The following is a 19,545-nucleotide window of genomic DNA, read 5'->3' on the forward strand; positions in this document are numbered from 1 at the left end:
TTCCTTTCCTCTCCTGCCCTCATCTCTCATTTCATCTTTCTCCTCTTTTTCTTTTATTTCCTCTTCCATCTTTGTCTCTCCAGTCATCTCACTTCCTATCCTTGTGTCCTTTCTTTCCTCTTTCATCCTCTTCCACCTTTTTTCCTCCTTTCCTTCCCTCTCCTTTTGTGGCCTTTCCTTATTTCTCCTCTCATCTAACTATTTCTTTCCTGTCTTCCTCTCCTTTCTTCATCTCTCCTTTTCCTAACTCTTCTTTCTTTCTCTTTCTAATCCTTTCATTTCTTTTCTCTCACCTCTTCCCTTTCCCTTGATTTCTTCTCCTCTCCTCTCCTCTCCTCTCCTGCCATATGTTTGGCTTTAATTATTACTAATTCGACTCTTTAAGCCGGGGTTTATTTTTCTGCCACCCTTCACGCCGTGTTTTTCCTCCCTGAAGCGAGTTATTAAACCTGGAGAGAGACTGAGAGAGAGAGACTCTGACAGAGAGTGGAGAGGAGGACAAGAGCAACCATTCACACAACAGCCGGCTTCTTAACCACTGAAAGCTGTCACCTCCTCAGAGCAGTGTGTGTGTGTTTGTGTGTGTCGCCTAAGCCTCTCCAATACAGCTGTCAGGGCAGCAGCCTGCAAACGGGTCTCATTCAGCTGACACCAACACAGTCGAACACCGGCTTACTCTTTCCACATTTAGTCTGCACTCGTCATTCAGTTTTGCCTGCATGGATTCATTAATTCATGAAGTGAAATATCACTCCTCCGGCCCATTTTTAATTTCTTAGAGAGTCCTTCAGAGTGTCTTTCACACTATTTCTTTTTTTTTTTTCCTGAAGCATCCAAAAGGAAGTGTTTGGCATCATCAGTGATGTTACGAAGCCACGTTATGAACATAAAATGAATGCCTGGCAGATATTTGTCATGCTGCCACTCCACATAAAGGCCAGTAGATGTTGTATGGTGCAGAACAACTTTAAAGGGTAGGCTGGTATTTGATATTGAAAAATACAAAAACAACTTCAATTTGAAGAAAGCAGCTAAAATTTGCAGACAAAAAAATCATTTTTAAATCAGTATAATTATTTTTAATCATCCTGTGAACGCTGTGAGTCGTCCAGGTCATCCTTCTTTGATAAGAGTTGAATCTGGGGCAGCTGGACTTGGTTGTCAGTCTTCGGTTCTGACTGGCTGCTGGGGAAACCAGGTATTTAGCCTCTGTGGGACAGGTAACCAGGCCATGGCCTTGTTTCCACTTGGTTAGTTGGATTTTTATTCTTATTTTTAATCATTTCTATTATCCGTTGCAAGATAAATCCCAACAGGTTGATGCAGGATTAAGTTATTTAATATCAACAGTTGATAAATCGTTAACTAAAACAAGCAAAATTGCTCATTTTGATTAATCATCAGTTGACCCTGTAGATGTAAATAGCAGCTTATAAATAGACTTTCCACTTTTTGTGTGTGCCAGTTAATGAAGCAGCAGACAGATAAATTAGAGACAAGACAGGACTTGAAGGAAATCGAGGTGAGATGGAGTGTAAGGAAGAATTTTATACATGGGCGAATAGAAGTGAGATGAGCAGGAGAAAAGACTTATAAGGTCTCCTGGAGTGGCGAGGTCATCTGTGAAACAAGGAGGGGGAGCAGCTGATGAAGGGCAGAGGGGAGAAGGAGGGCAGTGTGTCAGGGTCCAGGAGGAGGAGGAGGAGGCAGGCAGAGGTGTCGGCATGCGTGGCTCGCTCCGTCCCCGCAGACGCGACTGTAATCTGGGCCACACGTCCCACAAGGCCTGCTGGGTGATTCATCTTAGTTAGGGAGCTGTCCAGGCGACTCTCTGCAGACTGCAACACATAATCATACACACACACAGACACACACTGCCAACATTTCTGGTTAAAGAACCGGAGCTGGAAACTTGATTGGAACACACACACACTCAGACACAGCACATACTCCCGTGTACTAAATGTTAAATCCTTGTAGGGACCTTTCACCTCCTTCTTTCTTCTCTAAACACAATCTAAACTGTAATCTATACGTGACTTAATCACTAATAGGAGCCTCATTTTATGTAATTTTTCTTTACATACACGTGTCCTATCCCTGTCAGCTCTCATCAGTATCATTATGGACTCTGTAGGTTATTCTGCAAGTGCAATTAATCCTCAAAGTAGAGTAGAAACTAACCTGTCAAACTTTACAGGGCTTTACACTCTAAATAGAAGTCATTTTATTCACAAATTTGTGCTTTATTTCTGCATGTTGGACCACTATTATTTAGTATAGTTATAATAACATTAATAAAACCCAACCACAGTGCTTAAATAGTCCAATACAGCAGCAGCAGAAGTAGTAAACATGGACATTTTAGTCCCGATCTTGGAAACAGCAGCTGACAAAACAACAATCTAGGGCTTCAATTAGCAATAATTATCGTCATTTAATTAATTCATTGTTTGGGATAAATAATGCAAGGTACTGGTGGCAAATCACAGTTCACAAGAGTTTAAAGTGGCATCTTCGAATGTTTTGTTTTTTCCAACCAGTAGTCCAGTTGTTTACCTGGTGACATTTTAGCATGTTCGATTAAAAAATGACAATAAGACAAAAAACGATGATCTCCAGCTCAAGAACAAGCAAGTAGGTGCTTGTTTTTGTCAACTGCTGTTTCCAAAGTTACAAAAGAACCATCAAGCTCAACACATGGTCACATGGACATCTACATTTCCCTGGCAGTTAAGTCAACTTTCAAACAAAAGTCAAACAAGTACTATGTGATATGGATGAAAGTGATAGGACCTTTAGTTGAGATTGTTTTCTTAAATGTTAAAATGTTAGTCTTTATTAGGTTTTGCAGCATGAATACATTTGTATAGTTGTATAATATGATAATATATAACTATTTTAATTGGTTTATATAATGAGAGTACAATTGTGTATTTGTTGTTGAGTCCTCACATCTCAGTAATTTAGTTTATTAACAACTGTTTATTCACACCGTAGATGTTTCTACTGTCTTCTTAAAAAACAGAGCTGGTGTACTTCTATATAGTGAACCAGCTTAGCTGACTTTCAGCAAAGGGTTAACGCTTTGTGTTTCGTTACAGTACACAGGGCGTCATTGACGTCATCTTTCAGTTTCTTTCCCTGAAATTTGAATCTCTGTTGTTACAAAAAGACACAAATATGTCGGTGGCAACGCCTGTATCGTGTTTTTTTCCTCCTCATTGGTTGCCCCCTTTACATTGTTGACAGTAATGAGAACTAATCTATACCCTGTGGAAATGCATCATCATCAACGTCAAGTCATGTTTGTGTAAAAGCTGTATCGACTTATCTGATGTACTCACTTTCCCTCAACCGTCCTTGCTTACTTACACTTCATTTGGTGACTCATGACAATAAAAGTACCTTTCAGTAGCCTCCAGAGAGCTTCTCTGGACCCCAGCTGGTGGTTTTGTGTGTACTTCGAGGTAAAAAATAACTATAATAATGACAAAAGATGAAGATTGAAGTATCTTCTTGTTTGGTTGGATTGAGGCTACTGGTGTTGGAGAAACTGGACCCAAGTAGTCCAGAAACAGATGTCTGATGCTTTCTTTTGAATGGATCTCTTGTTTTCTTTGTTCTTGAAATATCTTATAACATAAACTTAACCTTCTAATCTTAAACCAAAATAATGGCCTTAAAAATGGCACACAAAGACGAGGCAATATGTTGAAATGTCTTCAGTTTGTACAAAAACACTAATTACACACACAAGAAAACTGGGTTTTACCACTCAAACTCCCCAGTGGTACAAGTTTCATGCATGTAACTGCATCTCAAATGGGTTTGTTTGTCTCCGTTTCTCATTCTCATTCCCTCTCTATCTCTCCAAAGCACACACTTTATTCTCATTTTCTGGATTAAATGACTTTGTGGAGGGCAAACATAATGGGCAAAACTTCCGGAGGAAGGAAAGTAGAGCAAATTCGCATCCCCTCTTCCTTCCTTCTTTCTCTTTTCATTACTCACCTCGGGAGCTTTAACTGGTCCTGTTGTGTCTCTGATTGTCTTTTCGACGATTCTCTGGCCTGAATCGTCGCCATTAGTTTGGATGTTGTTTGTAGGGTAATTACTCGGTTATTGCATCCATCCACGGTCCACAAATCTGATTACTGCTCATGATTATCATTTTTAAACTTTAATTTCTCAACTCGTTTTAGATTTCCGGGCTGATATTAAAAGCCCACAGCAAACTTATGACTATCTTATGAATACCAATGTTCATTTATTAAGGGATTTTCCTGGAACAGTATTAGTCAGTGGGTGGAACAACTCCGTTCAACTCCAACTTCAATGGCGAGTCCCACATAGATGAAAACACGACAACCAGAAGGACTTTGCCAGTTTGCTGGTTTGTAGTCCATTTTAGGGGTCAACCACACACATGTATATGCTATTAGTTGAGGCTGTGATTCCCCCAGTCAAAATTCACTAATGTTGAGCTCAACACGAAGCAGAGGTTCAAATATGCTTTTCCATCTGATCAGAAGAACGTTTTATTCATCTCTTTGCTCGCATGGAATGGAAGTGAACTGAAGTCGGATGTTCGACAGTGTCAGACTTTCCAGTAAAACTCTTCTACTTCCTCCATAAAGAATAAAACTTATTCAAACGTGCCCGTAGAGTATCTTGGCAATGTGGCTCGTATCCACTCCCCAGAACCGGAGGCTCAGTCCGTTCTGACATTGATAGTCCCGTAGCTTGCCAACCCTCGGCAACAAGTCAAGAAAGTCCATAGTTCTTATTCACCCCTTCTACAAAATCGGATTATTGTTTCCCCGTCATTCTCTCTGTACTCCGTGGACCAAGCTTCAACCATCTGGTTTCCAGGCATCGATTCCTGGAGCCAACAGCAGCACCCTGGCTGGACTAAAAGGAGGTGAAAAAATGCTGAGCCTCTCCTATTAAATGCAAGAGACATCACTTTTTGTTTGTTTTCTTGGGTGTCCGAAAAGGTCACCAAGTGACCATAACGCCACACATTTAAATCCAGTAGATACAATCACTTTCGTTCTCTAGTGAAGCAAGTACAAGATTGTATTTTGATCATGAATTTCCTCACCACTCGGCAGATAAGACGAGTTCTCACTGTTTAGTTCATATGTGATGAAACATAATTTAAAAGACTTCTTCAACATGACAGATACTCAGAGCTACTTATTTAAAATAATAATCATGCACACTGAGAAGTGATTTATTCGGTTAACATACAAAAAAAAGAAACCACATCAGCTTCATGTGTGTTCCTCTGTCTCTGTATAAGTCAGATGCTTATTAACGCTTGTTGGCAGTTTGCTTGATGGCCTTGGACACAAGGTGTGTTTAATTTATTCTTCTGTGCATCCCTGGGAGTGTTTTTATTGTTCCCCTCAGTGTGCTCCTGACATTATTAAAGACATTAATCACCAGGATCTGACGCCTTGTTTCAACACAGTCCTGCTCCCACAGTGCACACACACTCACAGTGGGGTAATTTGGTGTCAACAGTGGCACTGTGAATCTTGGAAAATACAGTGTCTCGTAAGTCCTTTTTGAAATACGATACAAATATGTTTCAACGGATGAAGATATTAGAAACTGAGTGAGTGTATCAGTATGTTCATCTTTTAAAGTTTTTATCATTTCACGATTCAAGACACAGCAACAACCCAGAACCCCCAAGGTGATGTTTTACAAGGGGAGGTGTCGACTTTCAGTCCATCTTTGTTTATCTGCCTTTGATCAAAACACAATGCCACCAAGAACTGAAGTCCTTAAGAATACTGCTGATTTACATTTCCACACTCATTATAACAAACTATTTTCTTTTTATTTCATTTTCCATCTCTTAAACTTAAGACATGGACATCTATGTAATTTTTAGTTTTGTTTTTACCATCCGGTTCTGAGAAAAACCCTGTGGCTGTCTTTAATTGAAGCAATATTACATCAGTGGGTGTCCTTTGCCGTAATTATTGGCACAGCAGTGATGCGGTCACTTCAATTACTTGGGTACGAACAAAGTAAAATATATAATCGAAAGGTTTAATTTGTGGCAATTTGCTGTCAAAATAAAAAAATTTGCTCGCTGTTTCCACTCTAATTTCCATTCCCATGTCAGTGGACTCCTATATGTACTGGAACCCAGTTTACTACTAGTAGTCCGAGCCTTATTAGTGGAGACAATTTCTAGTCCCAGTCAACTAATGTCAAAGCCTTCTAGAGATCATGGAGTTTCCCAAACTTGATAAATACTGCACATATAAAGACTAAACTGCTTTGCTAGTTCAGTCTTGTAGTGACTAAGACATCTGCTAAAAAAAAGATCATTTACCCATGGACAGAGTTATCTCTTAAATCCGTGAACTTTACATTTTTGCGACGCAAGATGCATTTTGCGACTCCCCAACACAGCTCATGGGGGATGTGATCAAACATTTCCAATAACTTCACAGTAGTAAAGTCAAAATATATTGAAATATATTTCTGTGCTTAAAACTGATCATTTTCTACATGGACACCATATTTTCTGTTACTGCTCTTCCTGGTCCAGCTCACATTTTCACACCTGTGACTTCTGAAGGAAAAGCTGTCGAGTTGTCTTATTGTTTTGACAAGTAGTCTCTTGAGCTTTTCTTCTTCACAAATCTTTTCTCCACCCTGCCCCCATCTCTCACACCCTGCAGAGTGGTAGATCCTTTGGGAACAGAGCTGCCAGCTCGCTGACATAGTGTATGCTACTGTACCTCGTCTGTCTGTATATATGTGTATGTATGTGTGTGTGTGTGAAAGATATTACTGCACTGATGAAAAAAAGAATAACGGATGTATGATAACAACAGAGATGAGTGCGTGATTTACTGGTGATTTTCTCGCAATCATCCTTAAAACATGAAGGAAGGGAGGAAGGTAGTGTTGCTGACCTAGCTTTAAATGTTAATTTGGTGCATTTGTGACAGCTGTCTTTGGTTAATTATGTGTATATTTGGAGGGATAATGATCCGGTGCAAATAAATCACACATTTTAATGATATTTGGTATCCTCTCTTTTTGCCTTCTGCAAATCTAATTCATAATTCGTCAGCTGTGTCAGATGATTTGAGTTGCAAATGCAGCAAATCAAGTCTGGAAAGTTTTTTAGTTTTTAGCAAAACATTGAGTTTTTATTGTCTCAATTCAGAAGTCTTTTTTTGGCGTGCACATCCTCGATTTCTCCAACTGTCCTTCCTTTGACAAGTGAACCAGTTTTCTGACTCATGAATCTCTGTGCTGCCAAAATACAACAAAATATGGACTTAGATATTTTATCTTATGTGGCTGATTTGTAGGTCAGGCTGTTTCTGTTTAGAGACAGGTTTGATGTGTTTGACTTACATCTCTGCCAAAGAAGCATTCTCATTCTACATCAAGCATCAGGGATAAATTTTTTTTTAAAAAGACCTGCGATTTGCTGTAGTTAACAGAAAAACGAAAACGTAGCGTCTTCTCAGCGCACAGCAGCGGCTCAGTTCGGGTCAAGCTGCTCAATCCTTGGCAGCAGTGTCCAACAGTCCACCACATCTTGGGCCAAATCCCATTCTATCTTAAATGCTTGACTAAACTCATGCCAAGAGCCAAATATGGAAGTACTTTCGCTTTTACGGCCAACAAAATCAGACACCTAAGAGACACCATAACCCCTCGGCTAAGACTGCTACAAAGCTGTCCAGTCAGATATGCTAACACAAAAGCTGAGACCGGAAAATCAAATTCAGTAACACTTGTAGCTGATAGTTATTCAAGGGGAAACGTATTTTTCATTGCAGCAGAAACACAAAATGATTCTAACATTTCAGACTCAAACCAATAACATGACTGTTAGTACTGTTAGTACTGTTAGTCAGAAAACAATCGAGTATTAATTATGTAAAAAATGCCACACAATCAAGAAATACAAACCACAACCATTATAACCTCAAAAAACGACAATGTTCATTCACATTTAAGTATGTTTGAGGCCTATTTCTGTAACTTCGACCAGGTGACAACGACTTCATTCAGGTTTGAAGACAAAGGCCAAAAGTCACGCTACACATGACAGGAAATTCACTTTTAAAAGGACGTGGTCACCCAGTTTATTTCAGGTCCCAGATACATCGTCACCTAGTTTCATATGCAGATATATTTGCTCCTTTGCTCTTGTTTTACAGTTGAATAGTCATGAAGTTATTTAAAGCAACACAGAGCCCTCTGCGCACACTGGTGGTGATTCCAAGTGGAATAGAGGGTTACCTTCAGAAAAAGTTGAACTTCGCTACTCCATAAAATGGTGGAAATGGATCCTAGTGCACTGAAGTACAGTACACAACACATGTTTGTGTTTACCAGCTCAGGCTGCAATATCTTATTCTGATAGATACCAAAGGAAATGAGAAAAAGTCAAACATTGGTGCGCATAGCTCGGAGGGCTGACTGTCTGCTGTCTAGGAGAAGTTTGTACTTTGACTTTCAAGTTAAAGCTCAAGTATTGTTACATCTTAAATATAATTAATCTATAATGAGTCATTAAGGAATCCACAGTCAAGACAGATTAAGGAATACTCTAAATACAAAACACTGCTGGATGTTTTGCCTGTGCATCGTCCAATCATTCTGCCCATTTAGTCTCCACAGCTGTAATTAGTCATGTTTAATCAGATGTAGGCTGATTCTTCCAGAATTGCTTATTTTCATTGTTAAATTGGCCAGAAATCCATTTTGTCGTCACATTAAAACTGCCTGTACGTGCCAGAAATGCTTCTTCCCCAGTTCCATACCCAACATCTCATTACATTATTATTTTGAGGTTTCAAATCTTATATCATCTTATATCTTATAATTGCATTTTTACGTAGTGCAAGTGACCTACTATAAAAACTAAAATGTGGTAAAGAACCTATGTAATTTTCCTCAAATTACAGATGGAAGAAAGTCAGTGTTGCTGCGATAAACAATAAGGCTGCCAGGGAACGATATTGGCAAAAGATTACAAGGATAAAAAGAGGCAGACAGGAAAGAGGGAAAGCCTGGAATAAAGGGATAAGAAGAGTGGAAGGAAGGAGAGAAGGTGTCTTCTTCTGGGAGCTTTACATATCAATAAGTATGGAGCAACTTTATAATATTTCCAATGTAAATCAAGCTTTTTAAAGAACTTGACCTGTGAGTTCAGTGAGCTTTGACTTTAGTTGTGTAGACGTCTTGCCCCGGCCGAAAGCGCTGACCTTAGAAGGTTTTAGTTTGTTCCCTGGTGCTGTGGTCTGCCTGGTGCGACTGCTCCTCGTAGTTATTTTTAACATTTTCTGAGACTAGTATACCGATTTAGAGAAAATGCTTCAGTTTCCTGCTTTCTCACATTGTGCTTAAAGCTGCCAGATTCAATTTATTTTGAAGAAGACCTGAAATGGTTCTGTGTATGTCACTTTCTTTGAAGGATTGAAGCTGCAGTTGATAACCGTTTAGAGCCGCAGGAACATTTCGATTAATCGGTTAGCTGATTGACAGGAAATTAAACTGCAATTATTTTGATAACTGATTAATCGTCTGTCTAAAATTATGAACTTTTCTGACCTATATGATCGAAAACTGAATATCTTTGTGGTTTTTGAATGTTGATTGAACAAAAAAGGCAACCAGAACACACTAACTTTAAAGGTCCAGTGTGTAGGATTTAGGGGCACCTAGTGGTGAAGTTGTAGATTGCGTTTGGTTGATTTGGTTTGTCCGTGGTTAAACATGACGGACCCGCTCTTACTGTAGATATAAAAGGCAAATTTTAAGACAAAAAAAACACAATGATTCTTATTTTCAGGTGATTATACACTAATGAAAAACACAATGATTCTTATTTTCAGGTGATTATACACTAATGAAAACCTGCTAATGAATGTTATATTCAAGTCCTGCCAATAGATCCTCTAAATCTTACACACTGGACCTTTAAGTTGTCTGGTATCATTGTTTACGTGGTCACATAGCAACCAAACTATCGCTGAGTAACGGGTCTGATCCTGAATCTTGTTGTTGTAGACTGTGATTTTATTTCTGTACAGTTTTTTTCTCAAGGTTTGGAAAGTATGATCCGTTTCCTGTGAAGAGAAACATCTTATAATGAGATGCTGTCTTTCTTTCCTTCTCAGGTATTCCGTAGAAAGGCTGTGGAGCTGGGTGAAAAGCTGCTGCCAGCCTTCAAAACACCCACCGGCATCCCCTGGGCCCTGCTTAACCTCAAGAGGTAGGGCACACACACACACACACTAACACACTCTTTCTCCACAGCAGTCCACTCTGGTGGTATTTGAGGCGGCAGGTCTGTTTTTCTTTTAGTGGTTTGATACTTTAAAGAGCTCTTAGGTCTGAGGCTTGATGTGAGCCGAGTGAACACAAGCTCTTTCTATTCCGCTCTCGCGCACGGAGCAGAGATGTTTTAGTTTTACATGACAGAGCCGACTTGTCAGACAGAGACTGTTTGGTTTTTCATCCAGGACTACATGCCAGCGCCTCGCTCGGAAACTAAGCTACCACTCAGAAGACAAACCAAAAGTTTCAGAGTACTCCGACAAGGTTATGGGCCACAGTCAGCCTTTATTAAAACTCTGACACACACGGCCAAAGGAGCTGACTCCTACACACACATCAGAAACACTTTCAAGTTAATAGAGTAATATAAAAATTGTTTCGTTACAGATCATCCACCAGTGAGCACACAGACTCTTCTAGAACATAATGTGTGTTGTGCTTAAATGTGAAGCAGCATTTTTTACTATGAAAAGATAGTTTTGGTAAAGGTACTACTACTAGTACTGGCACAAGACAAGTTCATCACGTATTGAAACAACAACAACAACTGTTCTCACCTACAGGCAATTTAGAGCACCACAGAGAGAACATGCAGACTCCTCAGAGAAAAGTCCCAGCTGGGGTTTAAACGGCGACAATGCTAAAGTGCCATCCTGCTGTATTACATCATGTATCAACTGTAATTATCAGTCTTTGTTAGGCTTTATTAACAGATATATATATATATCATACATCATATGCTGGACTGCATACAAGGTATATTCCTGATTCTATGATTTTCTATGTAACCACAGCTTCCCACGCTCCAACGACGTGCACTCAACAGGTTAATTGGTGACTCTAAATTGGCCGTAGGTGTCAATGTGAGTGTGAATGGTTGCCCTGTGATGAGCTGGCCACTTGTTCGTGGTGTACCCCGCCTCTCGGCGATGCTCCATCCTCCAGAATTTCATTATTAGTTCCATTGCAGTGCATTATATATCAACTGGATTTATTCATGTTTGGTAGGCGGATAAATATTGAGGATCCAAAAATCTAATTAGTTCTCAAGTGTCGTACCTTATCAGTAATCCCAATAAGGACTGCAAACTAATGACTTCATTACTGGGTGTTAACGTAACGATAGGGTCCAAAATGAACACCCGAGTGACGTGATGAGTAGGGTTAGAGATCCACCCCAGCAAACCTCTTCTCCTCCTTCCCTGAAGCTCAACAGGTTACAAATCTCACATTTTCATGACCAGCTGCCCCCGGGTGGCACCACAAAACAGTTTGTGCTAACACTGCGAGCAAATGAGGTGATAAGAGACGGCCTGTTATCCCTCCACTGTTTTCCTCCCTCCTGCTTAACGCTCGCTGCATGTTAATTTTATTTATTTTGTCCAAATGCTTTCAACGAAACATCACTCTTACGCCTCAGGGGCCATGCCGCCGTTAGAAGGAGTCACATTTAACAAGAGCTGAATCTCAGTTTATGTCGTTTCTATCTTATCTTATCTTACATAACACAGCATCACCTGTTATAAGAACACGAACCCATATAGACCATTTAAAGGTCTGCACTCCTCCGTCAGTCACACGTGATGAGGGGAGCGCTTCTTTTCTTTTTCCTTTCCTTTTCTATCTCTCTCTCCCCAGAGAGAGACTCGACTCTCTGCTGTTTGTCAGCCGTTAATTAAAAAGCAGGTTGTCCTGACGATAAACGTGCTGTGACAAATTAATTTTCTTTCTGTCTGTATGGGTGAATGGACTCTGCTCTCTCTTCCCCTCCAAACCCACCCGCCCACCACCACCTATCCTCCTCTGTGGAGTGAGAAGCACCCCAGGGAGAGAGAGTGTGTGTGTGTGGGCATGTACACGTATATGTGTGAATGCCCTAGAGGCCTGAGCAGATTGCCGGTGATGATGACTTTACCTGCATGACTGAGCTATGATAGCTCGGAAACACACACACGCTGAAAACGTCCTTGCACACACACACACACACACACACACACATATTACCATGCATACATCAAACAGCAACTCACTGAACTTGAACGCCACCTAACTTTTCTCCTTGCATGCAGAATAACATCAAAAAGAAGAGCCGGGTATCTGGATGAAACCAGTAATTTGTTTAAATGCATGTTTTCCGATTCATCGTACTCATTCCTGGAAAGGAGCAAAATTTAAATTTAGACTTAATTGGCAGCTACGCATGCATCAATGCACATATTTGGTGTTTGCTATATGGTGGACTGGAACAATCGCTTCACGATACGGCAAAATGCAGATGAGAGAACTCAAACGTGACCCGAGAATTGCAGTGTTTCGTATTTTGCTCCAGAAGACAAATGTAGAACATCCAACGTCTGCACCACACGACAGAGTGTTTATATTTTTCTGTATTTTAGCTTCAAGGTAGTTTTTTTTTTTTTTGCTTTCAGGATATTTTTGGCTTGTCGTCAAACCTAAATGTTGGCAGGTATGCTCTTAGCATATTTTCAAAGTGAATATATATATTTTTTGAGTTCAAGTAAGACAGAACTAAAAGGAGAGACTGATTTGAACAGATCAAAACGTTGTGTGAATGGGTTGCTGAGAAGAAACATCAGTGAAGTACTTTTGAAGCAGCGTAGTTGGGAGCTGTTAGACTGCCTACATAACCTTGACCCAGATTGAAGCAGAGGAGGGAAAAAAATCTGTAAAACACACACACACACACTTGCAAATGAGGCCCAATTATCATCTCTACTTCATCCCCATTTCTCCTCCTCCCCCCTCTCTCTTTCTACTCCTTCATTTAAAAAAAAAAAAGTTTTTCCACATCCCTCTCTCCTGTATTCCCTCCCCGTCCTTCCACAGTCCATCCATCTTGCATTGAGTGACCCAGTATCGTCTTCTGTTTTGGGACATTATGTTGTAGGTCCACTCCACTCCATGGCCTTGTTCTCTTTATTCCCTCTTTGTTTTTTTTTATTTTTTCATCTCTCTACCCCACAGCTATCGGGAAAAAAAAGCCCAAGAGAGACGAAGGGGGCTACAAGAAACAAGGCCACAGTTTAAAACGTGTTGCTGCTTCTACACCAAATAAACCGTGTTTGCGTTGCAGTTGCATTGTGTTCATTTGAGAGAACAAGACAAATGTAATTTCCTATCTTTTGCTACTTGTCCCAATGAAGATATGGGTTTGCACTTTCTCCAGGGAAATTAATGAGCCCCAAAGTTAAACAAAACGATTATTTGTTCTCAAAGTGTCGACATGGTTTTAGTTCACGTCTAAAGATGAACAAACTGCCTTGAGAGGTTTTGAGCTTGTGAGAACACACTAAATACGTGTATGAGAATATCATGGACAAAACTAATGTCCCATGTGATCGTAACCTGATCAGATCTGTTTCTCTAGCTGGCTTTTAGTAATTTAACACCATCCTCTCTGGCTGAAAGCGTGTGGGTGTGGTTCGGTGTGATCGGGATTGTGCTTTGTCGTACCCGTAACCAAACCCAAAACTGATGTCACGGGGTCCTTGGGTACACCTGTACATCACCGGAGGTCAGCGAAAACAAGTTTTTCAGGACACTGCGATCAAGAGATCAGAATCTGAGTTATGTTCAGATATTTGATGGAAATTCATGCGCTAATAAGGCCAACTGATCATCCATGAAAAACCAGCAACAAACCAGGGTTAAGTAACTTGTATGTTTCTGAAATCACTCTGAATTAGTCATGATAGAAGTTCAAAAGAAGTCTCCATAGAATTATTCATCAGAGTGTGTGTAGTGGGAAATCTCATGCAGTTGAGAGAGAGAGACTTAAAACAGTCTCAACTTTGCCATTTGCGATGTCTGATAAATCACGGGTACAGTATCAGAGGCTGGCCCTGGACTCATAGATCCACCCCCTCGTCCCTCGCGCTCTGTGCATAAACCCATTGATTGCCACTAACTGAGCGGAAAATGCTGCTAAGAGCCGATTGATTTGTCCAATTGATCTGCCACAAACTCCAGTGGGACTGCGAGCGACGTGGACAAAGGAACACTTGTCCCTAAATTTAGCTTTGATAACTATAATAAAAGAATTGCATCTCTGAGATGGTCAAAGTGTCTCCTCCAGTCAAATGTTCTGCTAAATGAACTCAATTAGAAAACTTTTCCTTTTTACTTTACTTTCAAACATTTATCAAAGACTTGTGAAAAGTGCAAATTCATCAAGCGTACAACTCGTTGCTGTAAAACGTTATTATACAGTCAGTAAAATAAAATATTTGGTGGTTTAAATTCGACAAAGTTTGGCAATTTAATAAGGTTATCATAAAACAGAGAAGGAAAAGGATTCAGCAAAGTCGGGTATTAATTAGGATCTTAACGACGAAAGTCTCATTCTGAGGTAACAGAAAAATAACTCTTCTTATTTTAGAGAGACTCCAAAATCTGACACTGGACCTTGAACAAATGTGTCACTTTATTAAATAAATTATTACATTGTATGATTTTTAGTCCAGTTGAAGAATGTAAACATTGTGTAAATAACATTTTTGACCTCAACATTTAAAGTAATGCTATACTGAAATGAATATGTGCTGTCTGTACTCTGTATGTGACTTTCCACAATATTAAGTTGCTCTGCTTTAGCCAGGAAAGCCATAGCACCACTTTGCCAACCAACTACTTCTCCTATTTCCTCTTACACTTTCTGTGTGTCTCACTTTTTCACACACACACACACACACACACACTAGTTACCCAGTCGTTATCTGCTTTGGCCAGTATGTCCCATAGCTCTTCTATTAACAGTCAGACTGATAAAGCTCTTGCAAATCACTCCCGCTGCACTGCATACTGACTGGCCTTAATGGGATGAGGCATAGTGATGTGTGTGTGTGTGTGTGTGTGTGGATGGGGTTGTGGAGGAATGTGATTGTGTCGAGGTGTCTGGATCTGTGCTCCACCCTGAAAATAGCTGTTCAGCTCCTTCTCTACAGGCATCATGGTGATTATTGTATCCCGTACACACACATACTGCCAAAAACATAATTATTTCTTCTTATAAACGACAAAGGGTTTGAAAGACTCATTGAGTCATCAAGTTAAAATTACAAAAAAAAGTTTGTGTATTAGTGAGGTTTGCTGCCGAGTTCATGAGAAGTTTAAGACTTTAAGACGGGCCCCACATCTCCATCTTTTATAGCATACTAACTCAAGGAAAGTATCTGCTTTCTAGACAAACTGCTGCTAAAAGCTATTTCATCGTCTTAATGACGCTGCAAAGTTAAAGCTTAAACTCTCTTTCCTTTCTTATCTCACAGAAGTAAATGTAAAAAATAAAAAAAAAGTAGCCAGTTTGGGACAATTCATTCCTCCAGCTACAGGCTCGGAGGCTGGACCAATCAATCCTGAGCTCTTGGGGTCTTGGAGTTTGATTAATAGGCCTAGATGGAGAATGGCTCTATTAGCCTAGTTGTCACACTCGGTGACCCTGTGAAGTGCCACTCTGTCATGGAGCCTTTTATTCTAGATGTGATGTGATAGGACAATTAACTTAAATCCAGTGGGTGTATGGAAATTCTCTGCTTAGTAAAGACTGATGATGGTTTATTAGCATTTAAAGTAGCTGGATTGTATTTTTAATTTAAAGTTACTTTAAAGCGCAACTGTAGAATGAGACCTAACAGGAAAGAAATGGACTTTAAAGTAGAATTGAGTGTCGTCGGCATAGCGGCAGAAGTCGCAAAAATGGGAAATGATCTGAAAATCAAGAGATCGAGTGAAATTTTCCTCAGACTTTGATGGATTTTTTCTTTCCTGAAGGATGGATGGATGATTTGAAGTAGCACAAGTCCTATCAACAAAAACAATAATAAGTCACTGGGGGATCATTCAGCTTGTTTTTATGGGAAGTTACCAGATGTACAGTATGTTTTGTCAATTGAGACAGTTTTCTCTACTCCCTAAGAAAAAAATAGACACATACTGGTGGAACAGTCCCGCATCCCAGCTATATACTTCCACACATTTAAAAAACAACATCATAAGGCACAATAAAGCTTATTGGGGCACTTTATGTTGGTGTTCTGATTTGTTTGTTGGGTTGAGATTAGGTTGATTAACTGATGGGATTAGTGCAAAATTACTGCATATTACAGATTACTGCAAATATCTCAAGATATCTGTATTTTTAATACATTCAAGTTGAAATCAGAGAAATCTTTCAGCTGTGTGAGGAGCCAAAGATTGTCTCTAGGGGTGTCTATCCAATGGGCAGAGGGAGGCACCCTAATGTGCATTTATGAATACACACATGTACATACAGCAGACACACTATAATGGCACTGGTAGTACTGTAACACCGTCTCACTGCCCTGAAGCACTTTTAAACAACATTCATTGGCATTCACAGTACCCACAGATTTGTTTTAAAGCAAACAAACACACACTTGTGCAGTCGGTGCAGCTCTCCTCGGTAGTAACCTGAGGCGGTGGAAGGGAGCCATGATTTAAGGCCTCTAATTAAGTTGCTAACTGTGAATCTATCGCAATTCACATTTTCTCTGTGCCTGGAGGAGAAGTACAATGGATTTTAAGACAGAGAGGAAAAGAGAGCAAGAGGGAAACGGAGGTCATGGCATGGATGAGGAGGGGAGTGAAAGGTTTGGCATCGAGAACAAAAGAACTGGGCCAAAATATAGCCTTCATCCAACCACAGAGTACAGATGAATTGAAAGGAGGGTTTTCTAACATAATATTAGAGGAGCATGAGGGGGCACTTCCTTGTGCCACATGGTAATTTATGGAGATGGAATGCCTTTTCTGTTTTTCCAGGTTACCGCTTGGCACCACAGAATTAAAATCACTGTTGGATAATGTACTGTAGGGTATAAAACTAGCCTGGCTTCAATTTGTCATTTCACAGCTGGCTGGGAAAAAGCTATGGGTGGGAGAGGGTTGAAAAGTGAGACGACTGGACACCCCCAAAAAGGACAAACAAGATACACAAGACACCAAGAGGACTGAAAGATGTCCTCCAATTCAAACCCTAATAATTCACAGTGGCATCTGTCTGTAATGACCTAGTTTTTTCTAGGTCAAGGCTTTAGATCCATATTTGTTGCATGCACCCCTTGAGCCCTTGGTTCTTTGCTGAACAGCAGGGCTGCGTGATGTGTGGAGGAAACATGTGATGTATTATCTTGATGGAGCTGTTGAAATGCTCTTTAAACAGCATAGTCTAGCTGTGACATTTTAATTTCTCAGCTGTGACAGTCGTCCAGATCCTCGGGCATTTTTATATAATAGGTTTCTGACTTGTTTCAGGGCAGTTTCAAAGATTGAGAGTTTGTTTTTGATCTTCCTTCAGCAGATGTAGTAAGCCCAGTTTTTGCCCAGTTTTCAGGTCATTTTAGACGCCTTTTAAAAATTCATCTGAACTTTCTATGTCCTCTTTGGATTAAATATCCCCAAATGTCCTCTTAAACTTACAAAATGTAGTATGGGATAACCTAGAATATTCAAAAGGGTAATACTAAACCAAAATAATCATTTATTTAAGTGTGACTGGCCGGATTTTATGTCGTCATGATGGCAGTTATGAAACAAATTAATTGAAATGGGACTCCAAACAAGCCTCATATCAGTCCTATCGAAGGTGGATGATCTCTTGATTCATAATGAAATATCAGCTTTCATACATTGGCCAAAGCTTGGCTTAATCTCTAAAAGGTCCTCTAGTTCTAGGTCACCATGACATTCAATTATTATATTTTAAGATCACTGAATGTTTTTCAAAGCGCTGCATTCGATTTTTACTGTTTGGTAAAGCGTGGCTCATCAGCATGTGATGACAAAGAGTGACAGACACCGCTAAGCCTCCTGTTGGTGAATCAACAAACTGAGGCTTTGTGTAGGACAAGACAAATTCATTACAATGTAACAGAAGACTCATCGCTGGATAAAGTCTACAAATTGGGATGAAAGTCGGCTGAGGATTCTGCAATACTGAGGAACTTTTGCAGTATTGCAGTCGTCTGTAGAGAGAGTTCATAAACCAAACAGTGTTTTATAGCTTAGAGCTTGTAATAAGTCCCCTTGCATTCTATGTGAGAAGGCATGTAGAACAAGTTATTTAGTAACAGCGCTCTAGAAACTGGGCCACCAGGACATCTGCATCAGTAGTCAAACACAACAGTGGACTCCCATCTGCTGTATGTGAATGGATGAATGCCAGTTTCCAATCCCAGACTGGGAAGTGACTGAAACAACAATGAGTTTTCCATCAGAACACGCTCACTGGCTCCTGCAAACATGTTCATTTCACCCGAAAATGGAGCAGGAGCAGCTCCCTGACTCGACGTTTTTATTGGCTTTAGCAGCATTAATGTATTATCTCAATCACGGTTCATTCACCCTGAGCTATTACTGCGAGCAGCCACAGTGAGGAGTCGGACTAATCGATTAATTTTATTCAAAACTCTCCTCTCAGACACCAATGATGCTGCTGGTTAGTGTCCATTTGGTTTCTTCACCAGGCTCTCCCTGCTGTCATTTGTGTTTTGTAGTGGAGTGAGTTGTCAATACAGTGCAGGGATCATACAAAGAGATTCAAATGGGTTTTTGCAGCTAACTTAGTCAAATCCTAAACTAACAGTAACAGTTCTCATACAGACAGATGCCACTGTGAGCATTATGTTGTTGGTGATGCAAAGTTGCAAAGGTTAACAAAGTCTCCAAACAGACATATTTATCCATCATTTTCCAATGAGGTGTGGTGTAGAACTCAAAATAATAGTTACAGTAGATATTTAACTTCTCAGATACTTTGGTTTTATGATTGTCCATCCTGCGTGGCAGGACAAAGGTCAAATCTGGAGGATTGCTGGCACTTCTGTATCGTCAAAGCTGCTTCCACGTTGGAAATCTTTTGTCACCAGCGTACGTCGTCACAGCAACCCATGCAGATAGATTGGCGATGTTTGGACACCAGTCTGATCTGATTGCTTGCAAATAACCGTGTGGACAGTCTGTATCGAAGATCTGATTTGAGATATAAGTCTAATTTACCTGCCGACCTTCCACTGCTGCTCATACCAGACCAAATAAGACTGTTTTGGCCTCACTGCGGCATGGATTTCATTGCTTGTGAATGCAACTTTTATTTGTACGAGGGGTTTATTTCCATATTATTGCTTTAAATAAATTCTCAGTGTCATATTTTTTCATAAACTTCAATAT

The 19,545-nt window shown here is 40.1% G+C and overlaps 1 protein-coding gene across 1 annotated transcript in view; it reads left to right on the forward strand.

Annotated features, from left to right (window-relative positions):
• Nucleotides 1-19,545, forward strand: part of man1a1 (mannosidase, alpha, class 1A, member 1) — a 131,758-nt gene that overhangs the window by 90,798 nt on the left and 21,415 nt on the right. The window contains 1 exon segment of the mRNA XM_019268758.2: nt 10,179-10,273. Within this exon segment, the coding sequence (XP_019124303.2) occupies nt 10,179-10,273 (95 nt within the window).

The sequence above is a fragment of the Larimichthys crocea genome, chromosome XI, assembly GCF_000972845.2.
Source record: "Larimichthys crocea isolate SSNF chromosome XI, L_crocea_2.0, whole genome shotgun sequence".
NCBI lineage: Eukaryota > Metazoa > Chordata > Actinopteri > Sciaenidae > Larimichthys > Larimichthys crocea.